A 21268-nucleotide genomic window follows, 5' to 3' on the forward strand; every position below is an offset into this window, starting at 1 on the left:
GCCGAAATTCACCTATTGAACTATATAAACAAAACACAAGAAGACATCAAAAACAAGAACTAAAACAACACGTCAGTACCACAGAGAAGAAGACATCAAAAACAAGAACTAAAACAACACGTCAGTACCACAGAGAAAGAAAAAGTCAAACGAAAATGGGAAAGTCAACGAGCAAGGATGCACAAGCACTCTTTAACTCTCTCCGATCTGCTTATGCCGCCACTCCCACCAATCTAAAAGTATATACATTTATTTATTTTCTATTTATATTTTCATTTTTATTAATAATTTCTCATTTTTTAGTTTGTTAATTTTTGTAGATTATTGATCTGTACGTGATCTTTGCAGTCTCCACTGCCATAATTCAGGTAATTTTTTCGCTAATATTTAGAATTTAGTTATTGATTTTGTGTTTTTTGTATTGATTTTAATTTTTTAAGATATTATAATGTGAAAATGCTGTATATATAGACTGTGAGCACACTGCGAGTGTTATGTTTTTTTTTAATTTGTTTATGTTATAGTTGGATGTTTGTTTGGAAAGTTAATTCGAGTTTTTGCACGGGCTGAACTCGAATTTAGGTGAGTTATTAAAAGAGAAGAGGGATTGATTTGTAGGGGTTGAGGTCGAAAATGTTGTAGAGCCCGTTAGTGATGATATTTTCTGGATTATCTTCTTTTTTTAGTATGTTTGTGTCGAACACATAAGAAATGAGTAAGATGTTTATGCAGCAGGTTAAGTGGAACTAGGATACTTGTAGTTGAACCAGTGCTGTTAGCAACAATATGTGTATTGGAAACATTTGAGATGCACTATGTGCGTTAATCTCCCGTGATAACCTAGATGCTTCATTAGGCATCTTGTTTTGACGAGGGTATTCTAATGATCTATCTGGCAGATGCTTGATTCGCTCCTGAGTAAAGATAGCAGAATCTGCAGCATTAGTTTTGGTCGGAATTTGGAACTTTTTTAATTACACTACATGATTTAAGCAACTAAGGGTCTGCAAGGGCTATCTATCAGTTGCAGTCCCAGTTGAACTCCCTTTAAATTTACGTTAACTTCTGCAAAGAATTAGCTATTGTTTAGCAAAAAATAAAGAGTTAGCTATCCGCACTGCAGCTCCAGTGGTTGACTGATCAACCCAAGTCTTTAATTGGGCGAATTTAGGTTGTTTGCTTCCTCTTGATAGTGAATTTTGAAATTCTAAGACAATAGTTGGCCATAGAGGCAGCCATCCCTGAAATTTTGGCTCAGAAAATGGCCCATGATCTTTAAAAATGCATGAGCGGCTGGTTAAGGTTAAAAATCTGAAGTTTGTTGTGAAAAGTTTATTTAGGAGTGAGGACCCCAAGGAAATAAAATAGTGGGCAATTTACGACTTCCTTCAAATAATATTAGATCAGAAACCACCACAATGTCCCTCATCTGCGTGAATCATCAGCACCTACTTTAGAATCATATATAAATTCAACGAGAGTAGTATGGTAGTGCATCTACAAAAGCAATCAAGGTAACTTTAATAAGGTACACATCAAGATTTTGGTTCATATTCTTCGCATCAACTACAACATCACATTTGCAGTAAATGCCCAAGACCGCGAGTGCACCATTGATCAAGTGTCCATACTTATTTCTTATTGCATAAATCACTCAATAATGGTTGAAACTCATGGTTAGTGTAGCATATATTATACAATTCCCATGCCCGAATTGCACATTGCCACTGCAGAACACCTCCACATCATGATTATTTAACTTGTAGAGATGATGTTTGTAGAGATGATGTTTGTAGATAACAGCTCTGTTTTTTATTTTGTCCCAGAATAAATTAGCAATATAGTTTGCATGCTAAGTTGCGTCAGAAGCAGTGTTGTTAAAGGCGCGCCGAGGAGCACGAGGCGCAACGAGGCGCACTGTTAGTGCATAGTTCTTACCGAGGCGCAGCGCCTTCAATGATGGCTTCTGAGTCAGAAGCCAGAAAGATATTCTCCTTTCCTATACCCAATCAATTATCTGAATTATTTGCTCAAGTTACGTAATATGTTCAACCTCGTCGTGGATCCTTGGCAAAGTGTGTTAAGCTAGGCCATTTGACTACTGTGGAATGCTACATCTGCAATCACGTGTCAACTGTGTTCTTATGTGCATTGCTTTGGTTTCTCTTCTTTATTTAAATGTAACTTCTAAATTCTTGTCTGAACAGGTAGTCTACATGGCTTTAGTGGGGTCATTCCCATTCAACTCTTTCCTGTCTGGAGTGCTCTCTTGTGTAGGAACAGCAGTCCTAGCAGGTAAGAATACTTTAAATTAGTTTTTTTTAAGAAAACAAATTGAACCGTGACTGACTATTTTCTTACAACAGTTTGTCTTCGCATTCAAGTCCACAAAGAAAACAAGGAATTTAAGGTTAGACTCCTTTCTAGATTGCCCTGGGTGTCAACAAGAAACTAGAATATATTGGCTTCCACTGGAACCTATTCTTTTTTTTTTCTAGTTACACACACACACACACACACACACACACACACCTTGTCTTTGACAAGGTTCGAACCTATTCTTCTGAATTGTTCTCCCTTTTGTTTTCCTTATACACTATAATACTACCAATAACGTAAAATTCTATTTCTCATATTTCATACTGTGGTATATTTGATACCGCGTGAATTTTTCTGTGATGTTGCATCTCAGCATCAATTTTTTTGACATTTATTTCATGAAAAATTGCAGGATTTGCCTCCAGAACGCGCATTTGCAGATTTTGTTCTTTGCAACTTGGTGCTCCATTTAGTAATTATGAATTTCCTTGGATAATTAGCTGTTTTAGGGCAACATTATTGAGAAACGCCAATTCAACATTATGGAGTTTTGGACAGCTCTATTTATGAGTTTGCAACTTTCTATTTGGATTGGATGTTTAGAAAATTTTGAACCTTCTTTAATGAATTTTTATGTGATTTTAAAGATTTATACATTGAAATACAGACTACAGTCAATTACGGAATTTATGCACAAAACAGAAGTAAAATTAATATCCAGTGAAAGCAATTAAACAAGAGACCTGGATTCAAAAGGTTTAACTTAATCAGGTTTGCACAAGTGATTTTTAATTACGTCAGTTTCAGCGGAGAACTTGACATTCAGAAATGACGACCTCTCATAGTAAACAAACAAGAATCACTGAATACATGCAACCTAATATTCAAGCAGTTCTGACAATGAAAGGCTATGTTTATCCATATGGGATGCCAAATATTGCGCAACATGACTCCAAGGACCTAAGAATTGCATACTGGCTATGAGATTTTTGTGATCCTGACTGGTATATAGAAGGGTCTAAAAACGCGGTGACTTGCAAAGTAGGGGCAGCACCTGTAGCTCTAGAGTTGGCTACTGCTCCCGCAGCAGCAGCAGAGGAGCTGGTCATGTTTGTGATGAGATCAAGTTGTTGAATGTCGACAGTAGATCTTCTAGCATCAGAAGAGCCCTGATCTCTCACTGGCAAATGGTCGTGTTTGTGATGAGATGAAGTTGTTAAATATCAACACTAGCTCTTCTACCATTAGAAGAGCCCTGATCTCTCCCTGGAAACTGATGTTAATAATTACCTTTAAAGTCTTGATGCCCTTGAACAAATGTCCTATTATGTCAACTAATATTGAGTTTGATGAACTGAGTATTGGTTATATTAATGGAGCTTTCAGCTAAATCTGTGACATCTGGAAAACAGCTGCAGAAGTTGCCATCGTCCGTAAAGTATCAAACAATAACATAGAATTTCTTTATACATAGAAAGAACACACAAACTTGGAATTTATTAAGTTATTTGCAATTATAAAATAATTATACAAAGAAATTTAGAACATCTAAAAAACTTGTACCGATGAAGCACATGTATCAGTAAAACATGATGCGTCACAAATCACAGAAGTGTTTTTAACCGGAAATTAATTATAAACTTCCACATTAGAGGTGCGCATCGTGCTAACATAAAACAAACCAATTGGATTGTAGGGATTTTTTCGTGAAGACCATTATTGATGTGCTATTATGATCATTCTAGTTGAAATTTGTATCGTAAAGACTAAAGACTTAACTCCCGCCCTATATAATCTTTTCTAGACTTGCCTGACTTTGCACGAACTCTAAAGTGGAGTTCAGTAAAAAGACACTATGAATTCTCAAGTCCTCGTCGTCGTTGATCACTGAGCATTATAATTTCCCCTCGTCTAAATGTTATAAGAATAAAGGGATATCAGTATTCATACTTATCAACTCACCATTTTCACTTTTTTTTGTTGCAGAAACATGATTTTCCAGTTCATCTTTATACTGGTTCTCACAACATCAAACATCTATACATCTGCGTTTTCGAGCAATGACACTGATCAACAGGCATTGCTTTCTTTTAAGGCTTCAATAAAAAATGACCCCTTGCGTGTGATGGACTCATGGAACAGTTCCATCGACTTCTGTCACTGGACAGGCGTTACATGCAGCCACAGACGGCAGAGAGTGACAGAAGTAGACCTCTCTTCACACGATTTGGTGGGTACATTGACCTCTCATATCGGAAACCTATCATTTCTCAGGTCAATTTATCTAGGTGGAAACAAATTACACGGCTCCATTCCAAATGAAATTGGTGGGCTATTTCGCTTGCAATATCTAAATCTGACGTACAATTCTTTTCGAGGTGGATTTCCAACCAATTTAAGTCATTGTGTTGATATCAGAAAAATCAGTATGGCTGACAACCATCTTGAAGGAGAACTACCGACTGAGTTCTCTTCTTGGTCTAAACTTATTTCGCTTAATCTTGGAAACAACCATTTTACTGGACCTGTTACACCTTTGATAGGGAATATGTCATCTCTTCGTCTAATTTTTCTGTATGAAAACAATCTCAAGGGGGAGATCCCAAGTGAAATTGGTCGATTGTTTCGCCTCCAATATCTAGCTCTTGCAAACAACTCTTTTGAAGGTGGATTTCCTGCCAATCTGAGTCTTTGTGCAGATCTGAGAATCATCAGCCTGTCCAATAACAATCTTGAAGGAAAACTACCTACCGACTTTGCTTCTTGGTCAAAACTTTATGCGTTTGATCTTGGAAACAATCATTTTACTGGACCGATACCACCTTCGATAGGGAACATCTCATCTCTTCTTTCGCTTGACCTACACGGTAACAATCTAGTTGGGGGCATACCTTTGGAAGTGGCTCATCACACAATATTGGAATATCTCTATTTGGACACAAACAATTTAAGGGGTATAGTTCCCCCTTCAATTTACAATATTTCGTCCCTCTATCTTGTTGATCTAAGCTATAATGTGTTGAAAGGAATGCTTCCATCAGATTTGGGTTTCACCCTTCCCAAGCTGCAAGAGTTCTATGTTGAACATAACATATTTTCAGGCCCGCTTCCAGTGTCAATAGCTAATATGTCCAATCTTGTTGTTTTTACGATAATGTATAACAACATTACCGGGCCTATACCAATGAATTTAGGTAGCCTTCCTAGTCTTGTAAGGCTACTTCTGGGTAACAATCCACTTGGAGACAATCGGCCACCAGATGACTGGAGCTTCTTCAATTCTTTTGTTAACTGTACCCAGTTACAATTTTTGAGCTTAAACAACAATGGTTTAAGAGGGGAGCTCCCGAATTCCATTGTGAATCTCTCTACTTTCATTGAGCTATTATTTCTGGATGGAAACTACATTTATGGAAGCATACCTCTTGAAATTGGAAAACTCGAGAACCTGAGAACACTTTCATTCTCTAGCAACTTATTAACAGGGACCATTCCAAAATCAATTGGAGAGCTATCAAAGTTGGGCGCACTAGATTTGGGTACCAACAACATTTCAGGAGTAATTCCAACCTCCTTCAGCAACATTACCCAATTAGTTCTTCTCGTTTTAGACAATAATATGCTCCAAGGAAGCATACCTACTCAATTGTTCAATATCTCAACTTTAGAGCAAATGTCCCTTGCTAACAACAGGCTTGAAGGTGTAATACCTGTATTTTCTTCCCGTTGTATTTACCTTTATTTGACCAGAAATTTATTTACAGGGTCACTTCCATCCAACATTGGAAGCTTGAAACAATTAGTTGAACTAGACGTTTCGTACAACGAACTCACAGGAGAGATACCCACCACTCTGGGTGGATGTGTGATGTTGGAGGAGTTAAATTTACAAGGAAATCTTTTTCAAGGTAGAATTCCATTTTCTTTCAGAGCTTTGAAAAATCTTCGAATTTTAGACCTCTCAAGGAATAATTTATCCGAAAACATTCCAAGATTTTTTGATGAGTTTCGTCTAATTGTGTTCCTCAATTTTTCGCACAACAAACTTGGAGGTGAAGTTCCTACAAAAGGCCTATTTTCAAACATTAGTGCTTTTTCTGTCATTAAAAATTCGGAGCTTTGCGGAGGTATTCAAGCATTGCATTTGCCTGCTTGTCCAGTAAAACACAGGAGGAATAAGAACAAAGCTTTTGCTATGAGAATACTACTAATCCTAGTTCTTGTACCCCTTGGTATCTTGTTAGCATGTCTTGTCTTGATTTTTTATCGACGTCGAAACTCCAAGAAGTTCAATGACCCTGTCCCAGTATTTACGGACAACCAATATCGTCAAGTTTCATACCATGAACTTCTCCTAGCTACAAATGAGTTTTCCCCAATCAATCTGCTAGGTAAAGGAAGATATGGTTCAGTTTACAAAGGAGTTCTCGACTCAGTGGAACACATAGTTGCTGTCAAGGTACTAAACGTTGAAGTACACGGAGCCATCAAGAGCTTTTTGGCAGAGTGTGAAACGTTGAGGAATATTCGTCATCGGAATCTTATTAAGATCTTCACGGCATGCTCTAGCATTGATTTTAAGGGAAATGACTTCAAGGCATTAGTTTTTGAGTTCATGACTAATGGGAGTGTGGACAACTGGTTGCATCCAAGTCCTTCCTATCAAGAGAATGAAAGAAACTTGACTTTACTCCAGAGACTAAATATATCCATTGATGTTGCACTAGGAGTGGATTACCTACATCATCACAGCCACACAAGTATCATTCATGGTGACATAAAGCCAAGCAATATTCTTCTTGATGAAGAATTTGTTGCTCATATTGGTGATTTTGGTTTGGCAAGGTTTTCCTTTGCTACTACAAGTGACATCAGTCAAGCACATACGAGTTCAACAGGTGTACGTGGAACAGTTGGTTATGTTCCTCCAGGTGACTTGATTTTCTTTCATCAATATTTAGTATCTCTTCTAGTATTGAGTTATAAAATTACGATACTTTGCTTGAATGTCTTCATTAACGAAAAGTTTCAAACTCAGAGGACTATAATATATCATAAAATGTTTTTTTCCCAAATTTCAAATGCTTAAGTTGTGCAGAGTATGGAATGTGCGGGGAGATATCTGTCGAGGGGGATGTGTATAGCTATGGAATTTTTCTGCTAGAAATGTTCTCTGGGAAACGGCCTACAGAGAGCAGCGTATTAGTTGACAATGATAATAATCTTCATGACCATGTGAGAAAAGCACTGCCGGAAAGAGTGGTGGACATTGTTGATCCACGAATAGTACTAGACCATGAAGAACGTGGTTTGATTGTAGATCAATCATACAGCAGGGGCAGGGCTGCCATGGAAGCATGCCTGGCATCAATATTTGAAGTGGGGATATTATGTTCAGAAGAGATGCCAAGAAAACGCATCGACATCAGTGTTGCTATTAAGAGGTTACATGTGGCCAGAGACAAACTTCTGCAGCAAAAATAGGCATCCGGATATATACTCTCCTAAAGTGACCATGAAGAACTTGTACCTATGTGTTTCCATATTTTATTTTTATATTTGTAATGTGGTTTTGAGTGTTACTTTGGTTAAAACATTGCTATATTACCATCAGGTTCCCTTGTTATTTTGTTTTGCTTAATTTTAATATGTATTGCCTAATTCGTACCTGTGTACTAGATAATAGTAATGCCCGAGTTTATGCAGTCGTTACATTACTATGAGACCAACTACTATTTAAATTCAGACCAGGTACTGATTCCATTTAGCTAGGATATGCTATAACATAATTGCATATTAACAAGATTTCAGGTTTCAGTGAAACAAATATTGGTAAAATAAGCTTTAGTATTAAAGATTGTCCAGACCTACTTTGTTATCGTAAACGTCAATATTGTTTAGTATAACAGAATAACAAATGGTGTCTATTTATAATTTACATTTTGTTTATATATTTCGCAACTTAGTTAGTTGTGTCGTGTGTGGAAAATACACCTCCCAATTACAGAACATAATGATAACATTCCAGGGACCATTTGGTTTCCACCACTTCTTTCCTATGTGGCTAAATCTGCTTGACCTTTTAAGTCACTTGCAGAAGACAAAACATTTAAATTGATTGATAAGTACTCATCTGGAATAGGGAACACAAGCTCTAATCACAACGTTGTAGTTGATAAATAAATGTAATTGTGCTTTTCTGCATATTCAGTAATCAGTACCTCTCTACTGCTGCATTTTCTCTTCTTAATTGTACAACAATGATTTTCAACTTTCTCCTATTCAACATTCTATTGATTTTTATGTTCAAAACCTCAACAACATCCCTATTTTCGTTTTCAAGCAATGTCTCTTATAAACAGGCTTTGCAAGTTGACTATATTGATTTATTTGCTGCAATTTGACCATTATTGCAGGTCATTTTTCCTTGATCCTTGCTATCCGGTAATCAAAATTTTAAAATATATACTATAAAAATGGTCTTGTGAATTTCTTGTTTTTCATAAGATATCTGAACTTTCTGACTGTTCCCAAAATTTGCTTATAATTAATTCACTGTGCAATCTATAGCTTCATATCAGCAAGTGGTTAATATGATTTATCAGCCTATTAACGTTTGTGGAAGTCACTGATCTCTATACATAAATACAGAAGTTTGAGTGGAAATATACATATATTTCATAATCGTTTACCTAATCTCAAGTTAATGATGCTATATAATTTGTAAGGGACTGGCTCAATAATCGTTTTATAGCGTTTAACCACCCTTTCACAGTTCTTCAGGATGCAAAAGTATATTAGGAGAATGTGTCAAGTTGTATTGGACTATTGGTGGCATAGAAGTATATCAGGGCTAGGAATACTAAAATCTTAAGAAGTCCTTATATATATACATAATATGGTACATAGTTTCCAATCTGATAGGCTTTTCATAATGCCTCTATATTCCAATGTACTAACTGAATCTTTCATCAAGATGTTTGGCAACCTAGTTATGTTGAAGATCAAGCAAATTACTGGAGTTAATGGTTTCCCTGGTCAAATAACTCCTTTTGACGTAACCTGTAACCAACCTTTGTTGCATTTCAGAACTTAGTTATTTGTGTTTAACACTTGAGAAATATACTTACTGTAAACATGTCAGACTAGTTCATGAAATGAGCTCGATACCAATAGGATTCAACTCTAAACTCTTCGGTACATTTTGTTATTATGTGTGGAAAACACATACACCTCCTAATAACTGATCTCACAGTTATTATGTGTGGAAAACACACCTCACAGTTCGTTATTATGTGTGGAAAATACACCTCCCATTCACTGACTGGCACATTTGAGAGGACCACTTCTTAGCTATTTGGCTAAACCTGCTTGACCTAATAAAGTCATTTGCTGGAGACAAAACATATTAAGTACTCGACTGGAATAGTCATACACATTCTCAAGGTTGATAAATGAAGGCAATCGTGTTTTGCTGAATATTCACCACCTTCATAACTGCTACATTTTCTCATCTTCATTGTCCAGCCATGATTTTCAACTTTCTCCTATTCCATATTCTCTTAGTTTTTGTATTCGGAACCTTAACAACATTCGTATATTCATTTTCAAGCAATGTTACCGATGAACATGCTTTGCTTTCTTTCAAGTATTCAATAACAGATGATCCATTGGGTGTGCTAGACTCATGGAACACTTCCAGCCAATTTTGTCATTGGACAGGGGTTACATGTAGCCCAAGACGACAGAGGGTAACAACACTTAACCTCTCCTCACTACACTTGGTGGGAACACTGTCACCTCACATCGGAAATCTCTCCTTTCTTAGGGGAATATACCTCTCTCAAAACAGCTTTCATGGCCCAATCCCAAATGAAATTGGGCGACTGTTTCGCCTACAATACCTTTATCTGAATAAAAATTCTTTTGAAGGCGAATTTCCTGCCAATTTGAGTCATTGTGTAGATATTAGAAACATCAGTATGTATGCCAACAATCTTGAAGGGGAAATACCCACTGATATTTCTTCATGGTCTAAGATTTATAAATTTACTCTAGCAAACAATCATATTACCGGATCAATTCCACCTTCAATAGGGAATATATCATCCCTTCGTATTCTTTATCTATACAGTAACAATCTAAGGGGGAGCATTCCAAATGAAATTGGTCGGCTGACTCGCCTACAACATCTTTATCTGGGCTCTAATTTTTTTCGGGGTGTATTTCCTGTCAATTTAAGTCAATGTGTAGATATTAGAAATATCAGTATGTATTCCAACGATCTTCAAGGGGAACTACCCTCTGATTTTTCTTCTTGGTCTAAGCTTGAGGTGTTTGATCTTTCAAAAAATCATTTTAGCGGATCAATTCCATCGTTTCTTGGGAATGTAACATCTCTCCATTTTCTTTATCTAACTTATAATAATCTTGTGGGGAGGATACCTTCTGATGTTTTTCATCTTGCAAAATTAGAGTTTCTTGACTTGTCACTGAACAGTTTGTCCGGTATGGTTCCCCCGCAACTTTACAACAATTCATTCCTGTCTGTCTTTGATCTTACCCTGAATGCGTTGGAAGGAACGCTTCCAACAAATTTGGGTTTCACCTTTCCAAAGCTGGAAGAGTTCTTTGTCGGCGGAAACAGATTTTCTGGCCCACTTCCACCATCAATAGTTAATGCATCCAATTTAGTTACACTTAGTATCTTGGGAAACAATATTACTGGGCTATCAAATAATTTGGGTAGCCTTCCCCATCTACAGAACCTACGCCTGGGTGAGAATCCACTTGGAGAGAATCTGCAGCCCAATGACTTGAGCTTCTTTTTCAGTTCTTTGGTCAATTGTACGCAACTAAAGCTTTTGGCCTTACCCGAGAGTAGTTTAGGAGGGCAGCTCCCAAATTCAATTGTAAATCTCTCCACGACAATGGAGGAACTGTACCTGTACAGAAATCACATAACCGGAAGCATACCCCGTGAAATTGAAAAACTTGAAAACATGAGAATACTTTCATTGTTTGGCAACTTGTTAACAGGGATTATTCCAGAATCAATTGGAAAGCTATCTAAGTTGGGGTCACTAGATTTGAGTAGAAATAACATTTCAGGATCAATTCCTACTTCCATTAGCACCTTCACTAAATTAGTTAATCTGTATTTAGAAAATAACATTCTCCAAGGAAGCATACCTACTAAGTTGTTTGGCATCTCAACTTTAGAGCATTTGGACCTTGCTAACAACAGGTTTAGAGGCGTGATACCTAACGAACTTGCGTTTTCTTCCCGTTGTCTATACCTAAATTTGTCAATGAACCAATTCACCGGCTCGCTTCCATCCAACATTGGTAGCTTGAAACAATTGTTTAAACTTGATCTTTCGTATAATAAACTCACGGGAGATATACCTGCTACCTTTGATGGATGTTTGATGTTGGAGGAGCTTTATATGGTAGCAAACCATTTTCAAGGTAAAATTCCGTCCTCTTTTGAAGCTTTGAAAAATCTTGCATTTTTAGACATTTCAAACAATATTATCTCCGGGAGTATTCCAAGTTTCTTTGATGGGTTTCACATGATATTTCTCAATCTTTCACACAACAAGCTTGGAGGACAAGTGTCAAAAAAAGGCCTCTTTTCAAACTTTAGTGCTTTTTCAATTACCGGAAATTTGGAGTTTTGTGGAGGTATTCAAGCACTAAATTTACGTGCTTGTCCTGTAAAAGTCTCGGGAAATAAGAAAAAAGCATTATCCAGTAGAATGATACTCATCCTTGTCCTTGTACCCCTCAGTATCTTGTTAGCATGTCTTGTGTTGATTTGTTATCAACGTCGAAATTCCAAGAAGTCAAATGACCCCATTCCAGTATTACAGGGTAGCCAATATCCCAAACTTTCATACCAAGACCTTTTACTCGCTACAAATGGGTTTTCTCCAAACAATTTGCTCGGTGAAGGAAGGTATGGTTCTGTTTATAAAGGAGTTCTGGAATCGGTGGAACATGTAGTTGCTGTGAAGGTACTAAACTTTGAAGTTCGCGGAGCCAACAAGAGTTTTGTGGCAGAGTGTGAAATGTTGAGGAACATTCGTCATCGGAATCTTATCAAGATCATCACAACATGCTCTAGCATTGATCACAAGGGAAATGACTTCAAGACATTGGTTTTTGAGCTCATGACAAACGGGAGTTTGGACAGCTGGTTGCATCCAAGTTATCATTACTATCAAGGAAATGAAAGAAACTTAAGTCTACTCCAAAGACTAAATATTGCCATCGGTGTTGCACTAGGAGTCGATTATCTACATCATCATAGTCATGCAAGTATCATTCATTCAGACATAAAGCCAAGTAGCATTCTTCTTGATGAGAATTTCGTTGCTCATATTGGTGATTTTGGTTTGGCAAGATATTCTTTTGCTACAAGTGATATCAATCAAGCACAAATGAGTTCAACTGGCGTACGTGGAAACGGTTGGATACGTTCCACCAGGTGACTGTTCATATTGTTCTTTTATCAATATTCAGTATTGCTTTAAATATTGAGCTAATTGATTAATATATTATGCATAATTACCTGCCATTTTTAGACATAATAGTATCATATATAAAAAATGTTTTTATATGTCAATTATATAACCATTTTTTGCGCAGAGTATGGAATATTTGGGGAGTTATCTAGTGAGGGAGATGTGTATAGTTATGGAATCCTTCTACTAGAAATGTTTTCGGGAAAATGGCTTACAGAAAGCATCATATTAATGGACAATAACAAGGATCTTCATGATTATGTGAGGAAGGCACTCCCGCAAAGAGTGATGGACATTGTTGATCCACGGATTGTACTAGATCAAGAAGAACATGGCTCGAATGTGCATCAATCACACAGCAGGGATCTCATTGAGGTATGTCTGGCATCAGTATTTGAAGTGGGGATATTATGTTCCGCAGAGACTCCACAAAAACGTATTGCAATTAGTGTTGCTATTACATTGTTACATGTGGCAAGAGACAAATTTCTGCAGTGCTATGACTAATCTAGTTGAGTTGAGAATGACAAGGAAGAATGTGTACCTATGTACTTCCTATACTTCATCCATTTATATATGTAAGTTTCGATCTGCAAAGTTCCATGAGTTGTAATCTTTGTAAACATATTGTAATTAGGTTTCCTTGTTATATATGCTAACACATGTTGGTTCATATGCTATATATATTTCTTTATGTTTTGGTAAATAACGTGCTAGAATACACCCTTCGAGATTTATGGACAAGGATATTTTACTGCACTAAAGAAGCCAAGGAAAAATATGTATTTGGTGTGATTAGGGCAGAATTATGAACGGTAACCAAAGTGCTTATTCCAATAATTTGGGTTATCATTATTATATTCCTATTAGTTGTGGCTGGCCAGCTGGGATGATCGATCGAAAAATTATGGGGTGATATGGAAAAAGATAGAAGTACTTGGTGTAAAGCCTTTTACCGGATTTTTGCTTTGTTATGTCGTTACGAGAGTGGAGCTTGGACCTTCCCTGTTTTCTATGAGAGTGGAGTGAGTTCCTTGCTCTAGCATCTCCCGAGACTGTAAAACTGATATGGGTTTTATATGGTAGATGACCATGCACCACCACAGTTTTTGTTCCTTTTGGCATCAGCATTAAGGTTATTCATCATTCAGTATCTTAATTTACTAATCGACATTTTGCTCCTGCTTCGGAAAGGTTTTACTTGATTCTTGAGAGACCAAATCTAGGTATTGTACTTGGTACCTTATGTTCAGCCTGATGATGATCACAACTTGGATTAGGTGTGTATCCAGTTTAACCTTAATGATTCTCGACTTAATTGATCGTGTCTACTGTTTCTATCATAACCTAGTATGATTTTTACATTTTCTTGTCTACTTGGTGTATCAATGGTTTTTAGCGAATTTATATGTGGTCAAGTTAAGGTGAAAAATATGTTGCATAGGCTTTGACATAATGCAGTCTCTCTTAATGTCGGAGAGTTCTGATGAACCTTGCATATTTTTGCTTTAGATTTAAAAGGTTTGTTTTCTTTCTTGGCCTCGTATAATCTGTAACTTTGTCAAATTTGCTTCATCACCTGATTTTATATGGATAATATACTAAAAAAATATTCACAATCACCTTCAGGTCTGCAGTATGATGTCTAGTTAAATATAACTGCTTTTGATTCTTTTTTTATAGTAGTATAATTTAAAGAGCAAAACAAATTTGTCTGCGTGGTCTTTTTTTTTTGAATTTTCAGATTTTTGTTTGTGATTATTATGAGATTTACCAGTAATATGCTTTAGCTGTAATCATTACAATTGCTTGTCCAATTTTTTTCTGGATCATCCCGGATTCATTGTGGGATAAGGTGAGGGAGAGAACCATGGGACTTGGATCATCCAAAGATAATAGAATTTACAACATGGATGTGAACAGTGGTTAGAATAGAATATAAGGTTCTGTAAGTCCTCCTAACACCTTGGTGTTTTATTAGAATCTTTAATATAGCAAGGTTAGAGCTCAATTTGGCATTGGTCCCAAGCGATTTCGAATCCTGCTACTCAAGATGGCTGCCAGTGATGATCTCTTTCGACCCAAAATACACAGTCTCATTGTTGGAAATAATAATTCAAAATTATTTGAATTGTTTTTTGGATTGATTTTGATTAGGTTGTTAGAAATAGAGTTTAAATATTTATTAGATAATGTAGTTTTTGAATTATAGATAAGGTTAGGGTTACCTATTTATTAGGTGTATTGGTTAAATGTACACCTATATAAAGAGGTGAATTATAATGTATTTTAATATGAGTATGGCATCTGATAATAAAATTTAGTTTTGTTTTTAGTTTACTCTTTGAGAATATCTTTTATCAGTTATCATTTATTTTATAAAACTCCAACATGGTATCAGAGCTATGTTCGATTGAGTAACTGGGCGTCAAAAAATTGCTGCGAATAAATGAAGAAATGGAAGAAAACAGATGGTAGTATTGCTAGAGATTCATGAAGAATGAGATGTGTGTCTCAGGGCTTCAAAAAAAAAAATATTTTTTTTGAGTTATTGGTGATTATGTGCACCATAAAGAAACTGTGGAGAGAAGGGCTCCCGAATGAAACTGTGGAGAGAAGGGCTCCCAAATGAAACTGTGGAGAGAAGTGCTCTGCAACAGTGGTAGAGGTGATGGGAAGTACATCACTGGTCAAGTAATTTTAAAAATTTTGAATTAAGAGGGAGTGTTGGAAATAATAATTCAAAATTATTTGAATTGTTTTTTGGATTGATTTTGATTAGGTTGTTAGAAATAGAGTTTAAATATTTATTAGATAATGTAGTTTTTGAATTATAGATAAGGTTAGGGTTACCTATTTATTAGGTGTATTGGTTAAATGTACACCTATATAAAGAGGTGAATTATAATGTATTTTAATATGAGTATGGCATCTGATAATAAAATTTAGTTTTGTTTTTAGTTTACTCTTTGAGAATATCTTTTATCAGTTATCATTTATTTTATAAAACTCCAACACTCATAATGTTTTTGATATTGGACTATAAACTAAGTATAATATCCAAATTTTTGCAGCTAGCTAGGTACAAATTAAGCTGTTTGGAAATCTGGATGAACATCTTATTAATAGATTTTGACTGTCTGTGCTGAGTTTTAACAAAAACAATTAACAAGGCGGTTGCAGAATATCTAATTTTAGGTACAGCTAAGAGTACTCTTCAATCCGGAAATAAACAAGCATCCGATTTGATATTTCACATTCTAATTTTATCCATTCCAGTTAATAAAGTAAGTATTTTTATTTACATGTCCGATCGTTATATAGTCGGAGGTTGGTCCTGAAGGCCAAGCACTAGATAAAGTTATTACTGAAGTCCTAAAAGACAATTCAGACAGTTGTTAGAGCTGTATTTTGTAGCTTACAGATTGGAATGCCTTTATACTTTCACAAACAACCAGCACATATACATAAACTAACACCTTAAAGTTTTAACTAAGAGAAAACGTCATCAAGGCATTTGTATTATGATAGTGACCTTTCATCTGGATTTGAGTTGTAGCTTACTCGCTTCAGTATATTATCCGAGCCTTCAAAGTACGTGACCTCTTACCAAAATTTTACCACCTATTCGATATCTTAACGAAGTACTGTGTTAAACCAACATATTTTGTAAAATCTGATGCAGTTGCTTGGAGAGCCTTGGACCGGGAGCATTATTCACACCGTCAAAGGAAACTATTTCACCCAAATACTTTTGCCTCCCGTATGTGCTTGAGCTTCTATTTTACCTCATTCATATGTGGTTAAGGTGAAGAATATGTTGCATATGCATCGACACAATTAATGCAGTATCTCCTCAAAGTAAGATTTTGAGCGAAATACTCTACCTTAGAATAAGATTTGGACATAAAAGTACTTCAAATGCACCAAGTAATATCACACTAGCATTTCTTGAGTTCACTTGCATCATATATGCAGCTGTAATTTTTATTAACTGTTTGACCATCTGTTATATACTATACTCAAATATAGATAGAACCTGAATCATAAACTCAACTTTTGTGTGCTACTCTGATGATGGCGAGACCCAAGGTGATAAACGAGCTATGATAGAAGATTGATAAACGAGCTATGATAGAAGATTGTAACGAAATGTAATATTGAATATAGAAGACAAAGTTATCTGAAATGTGTATATGAAAGCTCAAAAAATACAATGTTGAAGTACTGTGCTATTTATACATCATATACCAGCTGGATCCTAACAGAATGTGATGACATGGCACTAACTAATCAGTATATTAGAAAACTTAATAATTAAGTTTCAATATCCCCCCTCAAGATGGAGGTGTAAACACTCCAATCTTGGACAACAAATTGTTAAAATGAGTAGTAGGAACAATCTTTGTTAGAACAATCTTTGTTAGAACATCAGCTAGTTGTGAACGAGTAGGCAAGTACGTAAGCTGCAATAAATCTTTCAAGACCTTGTCACGGGTGAATTGACAATCCAACTCGATATGCTTGGTACGTTCATGAAAAACAGGATTCTTGCCTATATGCAGTGCAGACTGGTTATCACAGTATAGAACAACTGGTTTGAGACTATAAACCCCCAATTCTTCAAGCAAACGAAAAACCAAGTGACTTCTGCAGCAGTCGATGCAATGCTTGAAAGTGTAAAGTGTGAGGAGCATGCATATACTGACTTAACGTTTGTACTATATAGGACAAATCCGGCCGAGTGTTTGTCAGATAATTAAACTTTCCAACTAATGATCTGTAGACTTCAGGATTATCAACCAATGCACCCTTAGATTGTGACAGTTTAAGATTCAAAAGAAGAGGAGTACAAGAAGGTACAGAACAATCCAAACCTGCATCAGCTAAAAGATCTTTGGCAAATTTCTGTTGACACAAAATAATACCATCAGTGGTGTGTGTAACCTCTATGCCCAGAAAATAGTGAATATCTACAAGATCTTTAATCCCAAACTGAGTGTCAAGATGAGTTTGTAAATCAGAAATGCCAGTAGCATCATCTCCCGTAAGAATCACATCATCGACGTAAACAGCAGCTATGCAAATAAGACCATTGTGTCTTTTGATAAACAAGCTATAATCATTTTTAGATTGATGAAAACCTTGACATAACAACTCTTCAACTAGCTTAGCATGCCACTCTCGGGATGCTTGTTTAAGACCGTAAATAGATTTTCTAAGTAAACACACCAAATTAAGTGGATTAGAAACTCCTTCAAGAACAGTCATATAGACTTTCTCTTTTAAATGATCATGAAGAAAGGCATTGTTCACGTCTAATTGATGTAAACACCAATGTCGTGTAGCGGCCACAGAAAGTAAGAGTCTTACCGTACTCATTTTAACAATAGGGGAGAAAGTCTCTTCATAATTTATTCCATGCTTTTGATTATAACCTTTAACTACTAGACGTGCCTTGCATCTTTCCAAACTGCCATCAGATTTAAGTTTCACTTTAAACACCCATTTGGAATCAATAGGTTTCTTATGTGGAGGAAGAGGGACAAGATCCCATGTGCAATTAGCTGCTAAAGCTTGTAATTCACATTACATAGCAGCCACCCATAAAGGACTAGAAGAAGCCTCTGTATATGACCTTGGTTCAGAAAGAACACATGTAGATAAATGAGGAGAAGGTGTGATAACAAGATTACACCAGTGTGTGTTTAAGGCTGTATTACATTTATAATCAGACAAAAACGAAGGTGATTTTTGTAACCGTGTAGACTGTCTAACAGGAATGATAACAGTAGAAGGCTTAAAAGAAGGTAGTGAATTTGGAGATGAATTAGAACTCAAATCACAAATGACAGAATCTGAAGATGAATTAAGATGATTAGCAAAAGAATCAACCATGTTATCAACAGAAATTACAGAAACATGACCAACAAGATCCCCAGGAATACCATCAGCAGGCATGAAGCAAGGATTATTCACATAAGGTAAACAGATTTGTGATGGAAATTCAGAAGGAGTATCATGAGAATGAAAAGTGAAATGAGATTCATGGAAAATAACATCTCGTGACACAAAAACAGTATCAATACCATAATCAAGCAATTTATATCCTTTTTGTGTGATGGAATATCCTAAGAAAACACATGGTTTAGATCTAGGATCAAATTTACTCCTATTTTCAGCAATAGTAGAGGCGAAACACAAAGTACCAAACACCTTTAGATGATCAAGATAAGGACATGTACCGGTTAATCGATGGTAAGGTGTATCATTTCAAATGCTTTGTAAAGGAATTCTGTTTATGATGTAAGTAGCACACAAAACGCTTTCACTCCAGTACTTAGCTGAAATGTTGGACTGAAAATACAAAGATCGCGCAGTTTCAAGCAAATGTCGATGCTTACGCTCCACAATACCATTTTGTTGTGGAGTGTGACTACACTAGTTTGATGAAGAATCCTTTTTTTAAGAAACAACTCCCTCATCGGACCAAAACACAACTCAGGAGCATTGTCAGATCGAACTTTCTGAACTTTGGTTTTATAATGAGTTTCCACATGATTAAATAAATCGGACATAACTTGTACATAATCTGTTTTTGATTTCAACATATGAACCCAAGTAAAATGGTTGTAATCATCCACAATAGTTAAAAATTGATTACAACCGGTATAAGACTTGATTTTGTAAGGTCCCCAAACGTCTTTATGTATCAATTCAAATGCACATTGAGTTTTAATACTACTAAGTTGAAAAAAAGCTCTAGTCGGCTTGGCCAATGGACATATTTGGCAAATGAGCTTAACAGAAGAATGATTAAGCCCCGAAAGAGTTGGAATAGTCTTCAACCTATCAAAAGGTAGATTCCCCAGTCGTAAATGCCATATGCTAAGATCTTCCTTAAAACTCAAGCATGCTCTGTTATCAGAAGTTGCTTCATGAATCTTTGTTGTAATATAAAGTCCTCCCTGTGAACTACCAAGAAGAATTTGCTTCTCTTTCTGCAAACAGTCCTGTATCATACAATGTTGACCATCAAATTTAACTAAGCAATTCAAATCCCTGCATAATTTCTGAACTGAGATTAAATTGTACTGAAAATGAGGAATGTGCAACACATTATGAAAAATCAATTCATGGTTAACTTGCACAGAACCGACATGGAGAATTGGCACTTGTCTACCATCTGGTATGACTATATATTCCTCTCCAACTACAGGTTTGTAAGTAGTAAACATGTTCAAGTGAGAACAAATATGATCGGTAGCACCGCTATTAGTCAACCATTTAGTTTTAGCATACTTATCAGTCAACAAACATAGCTTACCAGCTAATAAAGCATGCTCTTGAGATGCATGTGCACTTGATGATTCAGAAATACCACTTGATGTAGTAGAAAATGACTGTTTGTTAAGTAAATCAATGAGCTGTTGATACTGAGTTGCAGAAAGAGATTGACTTGCAGAATCAGCTTTTTCATCAGAAGTAGAAAAAGAAAATGTTGCCACTTTCTTGTCTCTATTAGTCTTGAAATTGGAAGGATAGCCATGAATTTTGAAGCATATATCCATAGTATGGCCACTCATTTTACAATGTGTACAAAAGTAGCTCCCTCCTTTCTTAGTACCATAAAGTTTCCCAGTTCCGGTAGTGTTCTACTTCTGAAACCCAAAATTGGCAGTATTGTTGCTACTTCTAAAATTCCTTCTATTTTCAATCATGAATGCCAGAGAATCAGGCTGACTAATAGACTGAGATAACTCCTGATGTCCTTCTTCCTGTGAGAAGACTCTAAATGCATTAGAAAAGCTGGGTAGTGGTTGCTACATCAACACATTACCTCTAACAGTAGCAAACTTATCATTCAGGTTCATCATGAATTGTAAAAGCCTATGACCATGCTGCATCTGAAGTACTTTCTGTGTCACATTGCAGGTGCACTTGTTACAGGTACAGCATGGTAAAGGACTAATATCACTCATTAAATCTCATAGAGTTTTGATCTCAGTGAAAAATTCAGACACACTCTTAGATCATTGATGCAATTCAGCCAATTGTTGCTCAATGGAAAAAAGTTGTGTCATTGAGGCATAGTCAAATCTATCCTCTAAATCCAACCAAATCTACCTAGCAGTCTTAAAAACAATACACTCCTGGAAATTGTATCATCTAAATTGCAGATTAACCAATAACACACTAGGTCAATACATCTTTCCCAAAGCTTTGAAATCAACAGAGGTCACATGTGGTTTAATAACTGTTCCATCAACAAATCCTAATTTATTTTTGACAGAAAGACTTAACATAATCGATCTCTTCCAATTACTGAACCTGTTCCATTGAACTTTACTGAAACGAGCTGAGATGTATTAGCATCCGAAGGATGTATGTAAAACACACTAGAGGAATCCTGATTAGGT

At 36.1% G+C, this 21268-nt stretch overlaps 3 protein-coding genes across 4 annotated transcripts; all 3 read left to right on the plus strand.

The window, feature by feature from the left end:
- Positions 1 to 81: 81 nt before the first annotated feature.
- On the plus strand, positions 82 to 2981 carry LOC141672666 (dolichyl-diphosphooligosaccharide--protein glycosyltransferase subunit DAD1-like). Of its 2 annotated transcripts, XM_074479316.1 has the most exons (5): positions 82 to 239; positions 321 to 368; positions 2208 to 2295; positions 2367 to 2410; positions 2732 to 2981. In XM_074479316.1, exons 1-5 carry the CDS (start codon positions 156 to 158, stop codon positions 2813 to 2815), a joined length of 348 nt encoding a protein of 115 aa, XP_074335417.1. In that variant the 5' UTR covers positions 82 to 155; the 3' UTR covers positions 2816 to 2981. The 2 variants fall into 2 exon arrangements, with proteins under 2 accessions (XP_074335417.1, XP_074335418.1); XM_074479317.1 differs by lacking the exons at positions 82 to 239; positions 321 to 368 and adding an exon at positions 1828 to 2034.
- Positions 2982 to 4280: 1299 nt separating this feature from the next.
- On the plus strand, positions 4281 to 7996 carry LOC141671032 (uncharacterized). Its single transcript, XM_074477112.1, has 2 exons — positions 4281 to 7250; positions 7418 to 7996. The coding sequence occupies exons 1-2, from the start codon at positions 4310 to 4312 to the stop codon at positions 7801 to 7803; spliced, it is 3327 nt and encodes a 1108-aa protein (XP_074333213.1). The 5' UTR covers positions 4281 to 4309; the 3' UTR covers positions 7804 to 7996.
- A 1724-nt stretch (positions 7997 to 9720) lies between these two features.
- LOC141675098 (uncharacterized) lies at positions 9721 to 13536 on the plus strand. Its single transcript, XM_074481819.1, has 2 exons — positions 9721 to 12811; positions 12973 to 13536. The coding sequence occupies exons 1-2, from the start codon at positions 9849 to 9851 to the stop codon at positions 12998 to 13000; spliced, it is 2991 nt and encodes a 996-aa protein (XP_074337920.1). The 5' UTR covers positions 9721 to 9848; the 3' UTR covers positions 13001 to 13536.
- Positions 13537 to 21268: the final 7732 nt, after the last annotated feature.

Source organism: Apium graveolens, chromosome 7, assembly GCF_009905375.1.
Source record: "Apium graveolens cultivar Ventura chromosome 7, ASM990537v1, whole genome shotgun sequence".
Lineage (NCBI taxonomy): Eukaryota > Viridiplantae > Streptophyta > Magnoliopsida > Apiales > Apiaceae > Apium > Apium graveolens.